Source organism: Mobula hypostoma, chromosome 8 (assembly GCF_963921235.1).
Source record: "Mobula hypostoma chromosome 8, sMobHyp1.1, whole genome shotgun sequence".
Classification (NCBI taxonomy): Eukaryota; Metazoa; Chordata; class Chondrichthyes; order Myliobatiformes; family Myliobatidae; genus Mobula; species Mobula hypostoma.
In genome coordinates this window covers 21,805,917-21,818,721 of record NC_086104.1, presented here as the reverse complement: position 1 = coordinate 21,818,721, position 12,805 = coordinate 21,805,917, and the positions used below count along the sequence as shown (strand labels likewise).

At 40.5% G+C, this 12,805-nt stretch overlaps 1 protein-coding gene across 2 annotated transcripts in view; it reads left to right on the top strand.

Annotated features, from left to right (window-relative positions):
* prkd3 (protein kinase D3) overlaps window positions 1-12,579 on the top strand; it is a 384,937-nt gene extending 372,358 nt beyond the window's left edge. For both annotated transcript variants that reach the window (XM_063055570.1, XM_063055569.1), the window contains 7 exons: window positions 937-1,009; window positions 2,460-2,566; window positions 5,723-5,884; window positions 8,229-8,327; window positions 8,855-9,122; window positions 11,547-11,632; window positions 12,403-12,579. In XM_063055570.1, coding sequence (XP_062911640.1) covers window positions 937-1,009; window positions 2,460-2,566; window positions 5,723-5,884; window positions 8,229-8,327; window positions 8,855-9,122; window positions 11,547-11,632; window positions 12,403-12,576 — 969 coding nt within the window. In that variant the 3' untranslated portion in view covers window positions 12,577-12,579. The remainder of the gene's footprint in view (window positions 1-936; window positions 1,010-2,459; window positions 2,567-5,722; window positions 5,885-8,228; window positions 8,328-8,854; window positions 9,123-11,546; window positions 11,633-12,402) is intronic.
* The last annotated feature ends 226 nt before the right edge of the window (window positions 12,580-12,805 follow it).

The following is a 12,805-nucleotide window of genomic DNA, read 5'->3' as shown; positions in this document are numbered from 1 at the left end:
ATCGTCTTTTTGAGGGGAATTAGTGGCTGGGAAAGAACGCTGGCCTCACTACCATCCTGATAAGTGAAAAAATATGTTTTATGGGATTTCCTTCCCTTGTCCCCTGTGAATTTGCGTTCCTAAATGAGCTAATGTACAGCCTGTCTAAACTGAAAGTGCTCACCAGTTCCCTTGTGGGCCTTCATGGCTTTGAGAGAAGAGTGATGGGTAACCATGGAAATGCCAGTCCTGGGATTCAGTGGAACCCCTCAAAGCCCTGGCAGTCTTTGTGAATTGCCTGAGGCTCCAGGTCATATCCACAAGTTCCAGGTACAGCATTTACGAATTCCATCTATTCCCGTCCTGCCTGGTTTAATCTTCATTAATTTTATCTAAAATAGTTACTTGGCCCAGTGGGTAACATCCACTTACAAAGCCCTCTAAATATATCTCCACAGTGCAAAAGCTGGAACCCTCTGTAATACAGATTTGAACTGTTAAACAAACGTGGGTTTTCACGTGAGCCTAGCAGTTCTCAATCTTTTGTTTCCTTCCCCATCAGTTTCTTCCGTGTACCCGTATTGGATCTTTCAACACTGCGGCCAAAGTTTGATGAGTAATATTGAAATCAACATCCAAAGCACTTTCAACGCTGAGGTCACTGTCAAGTTTTAGTTTTTCAGTGAATCAATTCAGTGAATATCCTCTCTAAGACAGTAGCTTCCTGTATAGTAACCTTGAGAAGCCACCTGGTTATCATGTCATGAGGGTGATAAATGTGTTGTGGATGTTTAGTCTTGGTATTCGTGTTGCCTTATATTGGTGTGTTTGACTGTTGGCAGAAACCCACATGTCATGCATCAACAGCCACATATGTTTGGGAGGGGGACGGTACAGATGATCACATAAATGCACTGCAGTGTGTTTGGTTTTAATCTCATGCTATTTTTATTGCAGGATATCAGTTCTGTATACCAGATCTTTGCTGACGAGGTGCTGGGCTCTGGACAGTTTGGAATAGTGTACGGGGGTAAGTCACTCTGCACTCCTGGTCAGTACTGTAGTCTTTTTCCCAAGCAGTGCTTTTATTTGGAACCATCTCAGCTACAGTAACTTGATATGCCTCAGTGCCCAGTGAACTTAACCATAACTCAGAGCTTAAGTGAAACTTAAATTTGGAGTACTTCCAGTTGCTACTTCCCTGTTTGAGCATTTACTGACAAAGCTGTACCCATATTAGTCTTTTTGCTGGAAGTTAACCATGCACGCCTCCTTAGAGTTGACAGGACCCGACCAATTTAACATTATTTGGGATGAGAATAAATTCTGGGTAAGAAAGGACAACGTGGCTTAGTTGGATTTTATAGATGACTTATAGCAGGGCACTTAATCGCTCTGCTAAGAACTTCTCCAGTCAGTGACTATGTTGTTGGTTGACTTTGAGAAAATATACAGTAGAATAGAATCAAGGAAGCACAAAGCCAGGGTGAGTTTAAATCTGGTCACAGCTACATACCTAAAGAAAGCTTGGTGCTTGGAAGTAGGTACAGAGGAAATGTCAGGGGTAAGATTTTTTTTTTACGTAGAGAGTGGTGAGTGCGTGGAATGGGCTGCCAGCGGCGGTGGTGGAGGTGGAAACGATAGGGTCTTTTAAGAGACTTTTGGATGGCTACATGGAGCTTAGAAAAATAGAGGGCTGTGGGTAAAGGCTAGGTAGTTCTAAGGTAGGGACATGTTTGGCACAGCTTTGTGGGTCAAAGGGCCTGTACTGTGCTGTATGTTTTCTATGTTTCTAAAGCAATTAGTGAAGGTTTCACCTATCATATTGGGTGCTCTTTTTGTTACATGAATAAACAATATAAGTTATATTTGACCAACAAAATCAATTGTTGCAAGCGGCCCTTACTAAAAGTTCTCTTACTAGTTTGGAAGGATATGATTATTAAAGTCACATCATTAAAGTTGTAACACACATCCCAGACTTTTCATTTGAGTCCAATTAAATGATTCCTCTGAAATCTTTAAAATTGGCTCCAACCAGTCGTTCTCCTTGATCAATTGATGAAGAATGTAATCCTAAAAGTAGTTGGGTTGCAACCATAGCAACCCACAATTGATTCAAGGAACTTGGGGAAACCTCTAGATTGGATGTTAGACTTGAATTTGATTGTTCCACTTTTGACTGCATAGGGTGATGTGGAAAAAGTTGCATCACATATCATTTCTACATGTGATGGAGTATAAATGTACATTTATATGTTTATGTTCCTTCGCTTGCTGAAGTGTGTCACGAGCACATAGAGTATTTGTGACTCCCCCTTGCAGATATCCTCAGTCTTGAATCTGTTAGTGTGCAGAATGATCCAAAAACCAACAATTCAAATGTGTGAGTAGAAATTAATCCACTAAGACTTGTTTTTTTGGTGGCGATGATAAATATTCTCTGAATAAAGGTTTGAATTTTTGTTTTATGTTTGCAGGGAAGCACAGGAAGACTGGGAGAGATATGGCAATTAAAGTGATTGATAAAATGAGATTCCCCACAAAGCAGGAGAGCCAACTTCGCAACGAGGTTGCTATCCTTCAGGTAGGCAAAGCAATGTCTCTTACAGCACGAATTCAGAGATAACCACCAGTGTTTCCTATGCAAATTAAGTGCCTTCAACATTTTTACAGTTTGCTTTTTTATCTTAGCATGGTTGATTGATTAGATAACCATTTTCTGCCTGTGTTGATGGGATGAAAATTATTTGTTGACTGAAAAGGACATATTTAACATGAATTTGTGTGGCTATATTCTACCTGTAAAAAAAAGTTGCACACACATGGTTTAAGACTGCTTATTACTGAACAGTGTAGTTGTCGGTCTCTCACAAAAGATGTTGTGGGAAATTAAACTGTTGGAAGTTGAGGGTGTTTGGTTTACTTGGTAGCACCCCATTAAGAGCAAGCTCCATTCAGCAACAAACTATAGCTGACCATCTGTGCAGTGTTCTGTTGCTGGAGGTATTAGGCTGAGAACTAGATGCAGGCTGCAGTGTATGAGATGGGCCTACACACATGTAGAGTCAAAGCATGGGACTGGTGAATGGTGTTGGTGGTCAGATATTGGTGCATTTGTCTTCTTCCTCTGGCCCTGGACCCACCATAACACTCCACATTGTCCCAAGGGTCCAGGTACACATCTTTCTGGTCCCACCAACCTTGTTTAAGTCATCCCTTGCTGACCTCAAGCAAAAGAGATTTTTCTCTCCATCTTATTTAATACTATCACCTTTACTTTCTAAAAGCAATTTTATCATCTTTATATGTTTTTGAGTGTTCATTAAATGTTTTTCTGCTCTTTCTCTGAATATCTCTGATCATTGGAGACATTCAGTGAGAGTGGAAAAGGCATTTGATGGCTCGATATATTAGAAGACCATCAGTGTGGTGTAAGGCAGTACGTCAGTTCCCACCACTTATGGACAGCTTCACTTCGGAGAAGCACACACACATTGTCCTATGAGTATGACCTTGAGGCATGAGCTAGGTCCGATGCAATCAAGTCTCTTATCTTTAGGACATAACATGAAACAGATACTGCCTGTTGTACCACCATTCAGTCTCTTTGGTTAGACCAACTATAGCTTTTCAAATGTCACCATTAACAAAAAAAAGCTAGTCATTTACTTAATTGAAGCTCTTTCGTGCAGCAGATAATTACCTACCATGTTTGTCTACATAGCCATAGTGACTCATAACTATAGACTGCCTACATTTCAAAATGCAACTTAAGGACTACAAAGCACTTAAGAGGTCTCAGAATGTGGGAAGGCACCATTTTCTTTGCTTTAGTGGGGTGGGGACCAACGAACATGTTGGGACAATTCTGTGCATCTGTCATACTTTATCTGGAAAATTAGGTGTTAGTAAAAGCCGATAAATTCATTTTACTTAGATGTTTCAGTGGTAAGTACAACCCATTTGAGATTAAAATTTCAGATGTGATTGCCATTAATTACCAGAGCTAAATCTTGCTATAAATATTTTAAAAGATCCTATCTGAATAAATAACACCTTGAGCTAATTTAATGTAGTAAACATGTACTGTATATAAAGTTCTCATTGAGATCCTACTATTTGATATTTTTCCTTATTATTGTAACTCGTTAGCATTTCCATTGACATTACATTCATTTCCAATAAAGAAAATACTCTGTGCTAATTTTCACAATGAGAGGTGAAGCTGCTCAGTTATCTGCCTGCGTTGTATTAGTTTCCATACAGCCTTCTCCTCCCACGAAGCCTACATAACCACTAGAAATGGCATCATGATCTAATACATTGCTAAAGCGTGACTACCAGCCCACAGCCTACCACACTATGGTGGGATGTTTCACTGTTACACCAGCCCACTCCTATTTCAGCCCTTCATCTCCCTTTCCCTCCTCCACTTTCCACCCCTCGAATTGTGAATGTGGTGACTCATGAAGCTGGCTACCTACTCAGGAGGTGAGGGCACAGAATATCGCCACCTACCGTTAGATCAATGCACTGCAGAAAATTCCCCGATTAGTTAATTAGGCTGGTATCATCATGTGTTACCAGGACATTTCTGGTAGCTGTCATAATCAAACCAGTAATCCGTAGATGAGAAAAGCAGACCTGCTTTGACTTACTGATTTATAGTGGGAATTGTTATGACCCAGCTATTACTGGAATAAATACAGTGCTAGGCTGTGCATGTAGTTAAGGACCCCTTTCACCAAGCTTCCTCACCCCTGCCTGTCCCTGACACTGAACTCAGCTATGAATTTTGCGTGAATATGCAATCAACAATTCATGGTGTTTTTCAAGCGTGTCCTTTTGAGTTTATTCTCTGTAGAAGCAAGCTGTAAAGTTGCAGCATTATTCCAGGGAATCTGTAACTTGTGAAATGGGGTTGCCATTTATTTGGATAGAGAGGAACTGCTATGAAGAACACTGGTAAATTTCAGAAATGTTGCATTTCCTCATTAATTTTATTGTATTAAGTAGATGTAGAACTTCAATTTATATTTTTTCCTGTTTCAAAGAAATGTTTGCTCTATTTTCAACTTTTATTACCTAATGGTTTGTGTACTTTTAGCAATTTCAAGTTACTTTTGAATGAATGTTCATGTGTTATCTGGCTGACAAAATTGATGTTCAGCTGAACCGTGACCAAATCTTGTAATGGCCTCCTCTGTGTGGCAGCAGCCTGGATGCACTGAGCATCACGTTAGCAGAGGACTGCGCCTTAATCCCAGGGAATGTGCATTAAGTAAATGCAGGCTTCACTCATGCTTCAGTGGAATGGGGGAGAGCTTCAAAATCCAGGCCAGTGATATGTAGTGTCTGTAAAAGCTCATTAAGCACTTTCCCCAGCTTTAGACATGCACCATCACAGCCCACATTAAACTGAGTCAGGGCACTGAAGAAGATTCTCGGATTGGTAAATTAGGCTGGTATTCCATCGTGTGTTTCCAGGGAATTCCATAAATGGGAAAAACAGACCTGCTTGGGTTTATTGACTTCCAGTGAGGATGATTATGACTATTTCTCACACTGTGTGAAGATTGGTGCTGCTCTCTGCTGCTGCTTTGTGTTGGCACCAAACTAGAGTTAATGGGACCTGCAACATTCATTAATAAGCCTTAATTTTGTGTAGAAATATGAAGATATTATAACTGACATTTTACACACGTTATTTTAAAATAACAAAATAATTCTCCATGTTCAGAACCTTCATCATCCAGGAATCGTAAATCTCGAATGCATGTTTGAAACTCCTGAAAGAGTCTTCGTTGTCATGGAGAAACTCCACGGAGACATGCTGGAAATGATTCTGTCCAGTGAGAAAAGCCGCTTGCCGGAACGAGTCACCAAATTTTTAGTCACACAGGTAATTTTTGTTTAATTCTCTTTGTGTACTAAACCTCGTCTTTCTTCCAATGGCAGCAAGTTTCAGTTATTTGCGTCATATTTCAACAATGCCTGTTACTCCTTTTTAACTCCTAAATGCGTGGGGAAAATTTAAGGACTGTTGTGTCTGAAATTATGTTGCCCTCTCTTAACTGAGTCAGTGTAGGCTACAGGGTCTTGTAACTTGTGTTATAAACGACCAATATGGTACCATGGTGTTTTAATTGACATCATGGAAGACAGAATTTAGATAGGCCACAGATAGCTGTGGAGGCTGTGATTGAGCCTATTTAAAGTACAGGTTGATAGGTTCTTGATTAGTTAAGGTGTCAAAGGTTATGGGGGGAAGGCAGGGAATTTGGGTTGAGAAGGATTATAAATCAGCCATGATGGAGCAGACTCAATGGGTCGAATGGCCTCATTCTGCTCCTATGTCTTAAGGTTCTATGGATCTGACTTGGCAACCCAAGTTCTCTCAGTGCAACATTTATGTAAGCAGGATGGACACTGAAGAAAGGAATAGAATTGATTTGCTTTGGTTTGATTTTTTTTGTTAAAGATAGTCATCACTGCATGAGTATCTCTTAATCTCTTATATTTAACCCAGATTAGCAATTGTTTTCCTGTGTGCATTGCTGTTTGACATCTCCATGCCATTAGGGGCATAACTAACTATTCATTGGAGATATCCCTATAGCAGTGATCAGCACATTGAAGCTCACCCCAGCAATGGTAGACTTGAGCACATGGGAAACATAGTAGAGTGGAAATGTTGGCATGTTCTGTTCTCTCTGACCCTTGAACATGTGTCAATGGAGCAGCCTTTAGGAGAACTTTCATAGATTTTCCTAATCTGCCATAACAAGTTCCGTTAAAGAGCAACAATGAATCTAATAGCCACTCCTCCTATAGAGATCCTAACTTTATTAGAAATTGGAGAAAACTTACAGATAACCTTTTGTGTCCATTCTAACCGTAGGTTAGAGACCTTGCTTGAAGTTACAAAGTTACCACAAGATGTGCCCCCTCCCCCAAATGAGATGCCAGTGTTCATATTGGTTCCTTAAGAAATGGTTACAGCAACTCCGATTGAGAAGGAGCAAGCAGATAGAAATCTGTTTTTTATCTGAGGAAATTGTGATTTGTTGATTTTTATTTTTCTCTTTCTCTTCTCTATCACTGAACACAAGTTGGTTATTGAATTGAATTGATTTTATTTCGTACATCCTTCATATAAATCTTTACACTACATCTCTGAATGTGCAATGTGTAATTTATAGTAATTTATAACAAATAGTATGTACAACAGGACAGTCAATATAACATAGAATTGTATCAGCATGAACTAATCAGTCTGATGGCCTAGTGGAAGAAGCTGTCCCGGAGTAAGCTGGTCCTGACATTTATGCTGTGGTACCATTTCCCGGATGGTAGCAGCTGATAGACTTTGTGGTGGGGGTGATTCAGGTCCCCAATGATCCTTCTTACACACCTGTCTTTGTAAATGTCCTGAATAGGGGAAGTTCACATCTACAGATGTGCTGGGCTGTCCACACCACTCTCTGCAGAGTCCTGCGATAGATGAAAGTACAGTTCCCGTCCCAGGCAGTGATGTAGCCAGTCAGGATACTCTCAATTGTGCCCCTGTAAAAAGATGACCAGTCTCAGGCCATTCACCAAGAAGTATATACAGGAAATACTCTACTCACGTGCACCACTTCATAGTGTCATCTGTCGTAATTAACACTGCTGATTTTCTGGATCCAAGTTTGCATTTGTGGCCTTGCGCACTTAACTGAAGCCAACACAGTGCTGGAGATTTGTCATTGGTTTGTTGCTGCTTATTTGCCAGGGTGGCTTTGTAGCGTAGTGGTTAGCAAAGTGCTTTACAGAACAGGCGACCTTGGGTTCAATTCCCGCTGGTGCCTGTTAGGAGTTTGTACGTTCTCCCCGTGACCGCGTAGTTTTCCTCCAGGTGCTACGGTTTCCTCCCACAGTCCCAAAACGTACCAGTTGGTCGGTTAATTGGTCATTGTAAACGGTCTCGCGATTAAATCGGGGATTGCGGGGTGGCGTGGCTTGAATGGCTGTGCTGTATCTCAATGAATAAAAAGAAACTATAGATGCAAGAGTACAAACACGCTGGGCAGAACTGCGTTTGCTTCAAATTAACAATGCAGCAGAATACCGAACCACTCACATTTATAATTTCATCTTGCCGAAACTTATCTCTCCTCACATATCATGGAATGAAAACACATATTTCAGAAATTTTATAACTTAATCAGTACATTCCTTTTAGTGAATTTATCTTTTTTTTTAAGATCCTGGTGGCTTTAAGACACTTACACTTTAAGAACATCGTACACTGTGACCTGAAGCCTGAGAATGTACTGCTTGCTTCAGCGGATCCTTTTCCTCAGGTGTGTTTATGTTACCAATGAGTTTTTATTTTATTGTAAACTCTTTACTATTGTTTAAAGTAAATCTCAGAAGTAACCACTTTACCTCGTTGCACTTAATAACTGTTCCTTATAGTTAGCTATAATGGGTGTTATGGTATACCTTTGATCCATCTGTCCAACTAACTCAATTGTAACTTTTGGAGAAAGTTTCCCATTTTGATGCTATACACCACTTACTGAGCAATACATCAGGGGTATTGGTTTGAATGCGTTACTGAATACATACACGATCAAAACAAAATCATTTTGTGTTCAGGACCACTATTTGCATTAACTTTAAAACAATGCTCTTCCATTGGCTCAGAATCTCCTCCAAGCCAGTGGCAGCCCTTCACCGTGCAATTATAAACGTTCAACATGAATATGGAACCAGTGTGTGACTTGGAGGACAGCTTGCAGATAGAGATGCCCATATGTCGATTGTCTTTTAAAGCTGTCTTGAATAAGTGCTGAATTTTGTCTTCTTTCTATTGACCTTCACCTAGGTAAAGCTCTGCGACTTTGGCTTTGCTCGTATTATTGGCGAGAAATCATTCCGACGGTCTGTGGTGGGAACCCCGGCCTACCTTGCTCCAGAGGTCCTCCGGAGCAAAGGATACAACCGGTCTCTTGACATGTGGTCAGTGGGTGTAATAATCTACGTGAGCCTCAGTGGCACTTTCCCATTCAACGAAGATGAAGATATCAATGACCAGATCCAAAATGCAGCATTCATGTACCCACCAAACCCATGGAAAGAAACTTCCAGTGAAGGTAGAAATCAACCATAAGCTCATACTTCTATAACAACAAATTAATGTGCTAAGAATATTCGATAACTTGCAGCTTTAGATACTGTTAGTGCTGAAATCAAGTTCACTGTTTATGAGGGTGCCCGGTCTCGGAATGTGAAACTGAGTTAAAATATTATAGCACTCAACAAAGCTGTAATTAAACATTAGTAACAATGGTAAAACATTATATCCTTCCAGTTACATTCTCATCTGCATAATTACCCTGGTACCCTATCTTACCTATATATGTCAATGACAGCCATCTGCCAGTCTCCCCCTGACGTAGTGTATGGCAAGAGATCTAATCTTGGATGAACCTTGGTTTTCTTCAGCTAAATAAAATTGCATACTGTTAAATTTATGTCCTGATGAAGGGCCTCGGCCCAAAACATCAACTGTTTACTCTTTTCCATCGATGCTACCTGACCTGCTGAGTTCCTGCAGCATTCTGTGTGTTTTGCTTTGGATTTCCAGTATCTGCAGACTTTCTCATGTTTATTGCTAAATCTGTTTATTATCATCACGTGTACTGAGGTACAGTGAAAGACTTGTGTATTGTTCATACAGATCAATTCATTACAACAGTGCATTGAGGTAGCCCAGGGTAAAACAATGATCTCTCTGGCTATCCATCCCATAGGATGATGGTTCCTTTCAGTCAGTTAATGGGGTTTACGCCCCACTCCTCAGAAAGGAACGGCATATGTGTGAATGGATTTTAGGTGAGTAGGGGGTTGCACAGGTCCAGACTCACCCTCCCGACATCCCCTCCCGGATCCAGCAGCATGGTGGGGTCCAAGACGGCTGGGGGAGGTTCTGTTGCAGTGAATGGCCAGACCAAGCTTCGATGCAAGGGATGCCCTTTCCGCGCTTCACAGCACGTGTTTGCCAGCTGGCCGTTGACCCTACAAGAGGGTTCATCCGCCCTTTGACAGGTCTTGTTTTTTGTCCCAGTCACCCTCCTCACCAAGCAAGCCTGGTGGGGGAGTCAGTTTAGTCGCCGACCACCCGACCATGCGACAGGTAGTACAGAGAAAGTACAGTGTAGGTAGACAATAAGGTGCAAGGTCTTAATGACATAGATTGTGAGGCCAAGAGCCCATTTTACCATTCCAGGAAACCATTGAATTGTCTTATAACAGTGGGATAGCAGCTGTCCTTGAGCATACTTTTCAGGCTTTTGTATCTTCTGCTCAAAGGGAGGGGGTAGAAAAGAGAGAATGTCCTGAATAGCTGGGGTTGCTGGCTACTCGACTGAGGCTGCAGAGGCCACGGAGGGGAGGTTGTTTTCTGAGCTTGTGTCCACAACTTGCTGTGGTTCTTGTGGATGTGGTCAGAGCAGCTACCATACCAATCTGTCATAAACCCGGATGAGACGGTGCATCACTAAAAATTCGTAAGGGCCAAATTTCTTTCTGCCTCCTGAGGAAGTAGGGTGTTGCTGCGCTTTCTTAGCTGTGGTTGAGTAATTTTGGGCAGACCATGTGTTGTCTTCAGTTCCTGTCACAAACTTTGTTCTCATGCCACTGAGTTGATGCCTTTTCTCTGCATTAATGTATAATGAGCTAGACAGCTCATGATCTTGCCATCCAACCTGGAACTGATCTTTTCTTCCTTCCTCCTTTTGGGTTACTTCCCCCTGAGTAAATGGCTCGCCCTCTCTTGGCTTTTGCCATTAACCATTTCAAGTTGAAACCAGAAAGTATTGGAAATACTCAGCAGGTTAGGCAACATTAGTGGAGAGTGGAACAAAGTTACGGTGTCAGGGTGAATAAACCTTCACAAGTACTGTTCAAGAACCATCCAAAATGTTTTTTTTCTTGTCTCTGAATGTACCTCATTTAATGGATGGGCCTAGTATTTTCTGTTTCAGTAGTTCATATTCACAGCATCTATAATACTTTGCTTTTGCTTCATAGTTCCAGCACTCCCTAGTTAGTATCCAATTCTTGACCACCATTCCCAGTTCCATTGTACTCTGACCATCAATTATTCAAATTTAAAATCTAATGTTCAAATTTACATTCACTATCTCTTCAGCCCGGTGGTGCTCACCTGAATGCACACTTAATTTCATATGCAATTTGGTTACCAGCTTTACCCACACATCAAGGAGATCCTTGCTTTGAATACCATTGCAATTTTTTTCTGTTTCATAACACATGGCAGAAAAGAACAAGGAAGAAAACTGTCTTTTGTGACATCTGACTGCCACAAAGTACTGAGAAGACTTCAGAAAAAATTATTATAACGTTGCCATTTTAATCCCAATCTGTTTGCTCACTCTGTAACTGAATGTAGTCAACTTGATATGTTTGTCTCCTGTTATGACACACGATATCTTGGAATATTGCTGCTATTTCTAAGTACTACTAACTCAATGATTTTCTTTCTCTTGGGCTAGCCATCGATCTAATTAACAACCTGTTGCAAGTGAAGATGAGAAAACGTTTCAGTGTGGACAAGTCACTCAGTCACCCTTGGCTACAGGTAAATTTATGTGACTTACAGTAAATCCTGTTAAGTGGAGCACCAATATAATTTTGCAAATATTGTTTTATTAATTTTGCCACTGCCTGTGTTGTCTTCAACGGCCCTTTTAAATGGCAGTTTCATTCAGTGAGAACTTGCTTTTACTCGAACAACTAAATTGGGATTATACTGAAATCCAAAACTTCCAGTTTTCCAAGTATATTCCCTTGGGTTTCATTAGTTTTCTGAAGTAGTAGAGACTACACACTCAAGATTAGAGATACAATATAGCGTTGAGAGTTTTGTGCACCTTTCATATTCCACCATTGATTCCAATACTGAAGTTGTGCAGCTTTGAAGTATACTGGTAGAACAGTACATGAGTGTATCTGAGACTTGCTGGCTAGTTAAAAATGAATTATTAATTTTAATTTAAGGTCTTAACATGATCATTTAAGGTAAATGAACTTCAGCCTTTGGAGTTTAATAGTCTAATGCTTGAATAAAGTGAATAATTTGTTCAACTGTTTGTTTTACAATTATCTTTGCTTCACTTAGAAGGTTGTTGCAAAAATATACAATTTTGTTTTAGTATGCTTAAGTATTCAAAGTAAATTTATTATCAAGGTATGTACTACCCTGAGATTCATTTTCTTGTGAGCATTCACAGTAGAACAAAGAAATAAAATGGAACCAATGAGAAACTACATACACACAGAAAAGAAGACTGACCAATGTGTAGAAGTTCTGAAGTTAGTTTCCTTAAATGTTTTCTTGCTGTTTTGCAGGATTACCAGACATGGCTAGATCTTCGAGAATTTGAAACCAGGAAAGGAGAGCGTTACATCACACATGAAAGTGATGATGCACGTTGGGAAGAATATTCCAAAATACACAATCTCCAGTATCCCAAACACTTCATCATGGCGCCCAATCTTGACGATATGGAGGAAGATCCTTAATGTATCAAACTGGGCAAATTGCCAGGAGCGAATAATGTTACAGCAAAGATGTGGAAAACACTGCCACTGGGTAAAAGGAAGCTAAGACTTGTTGCTGTTCGATGTACAACAGGGCCAAAGTGGATTGGATGCTGCCTAGCTCGTTACATCAGCCCACGTGACATTGAAGGGATCTGGTGTAAATGGAGACTGCAAACCTATAGCACAGCTGGAGACTTAGTGACTAATG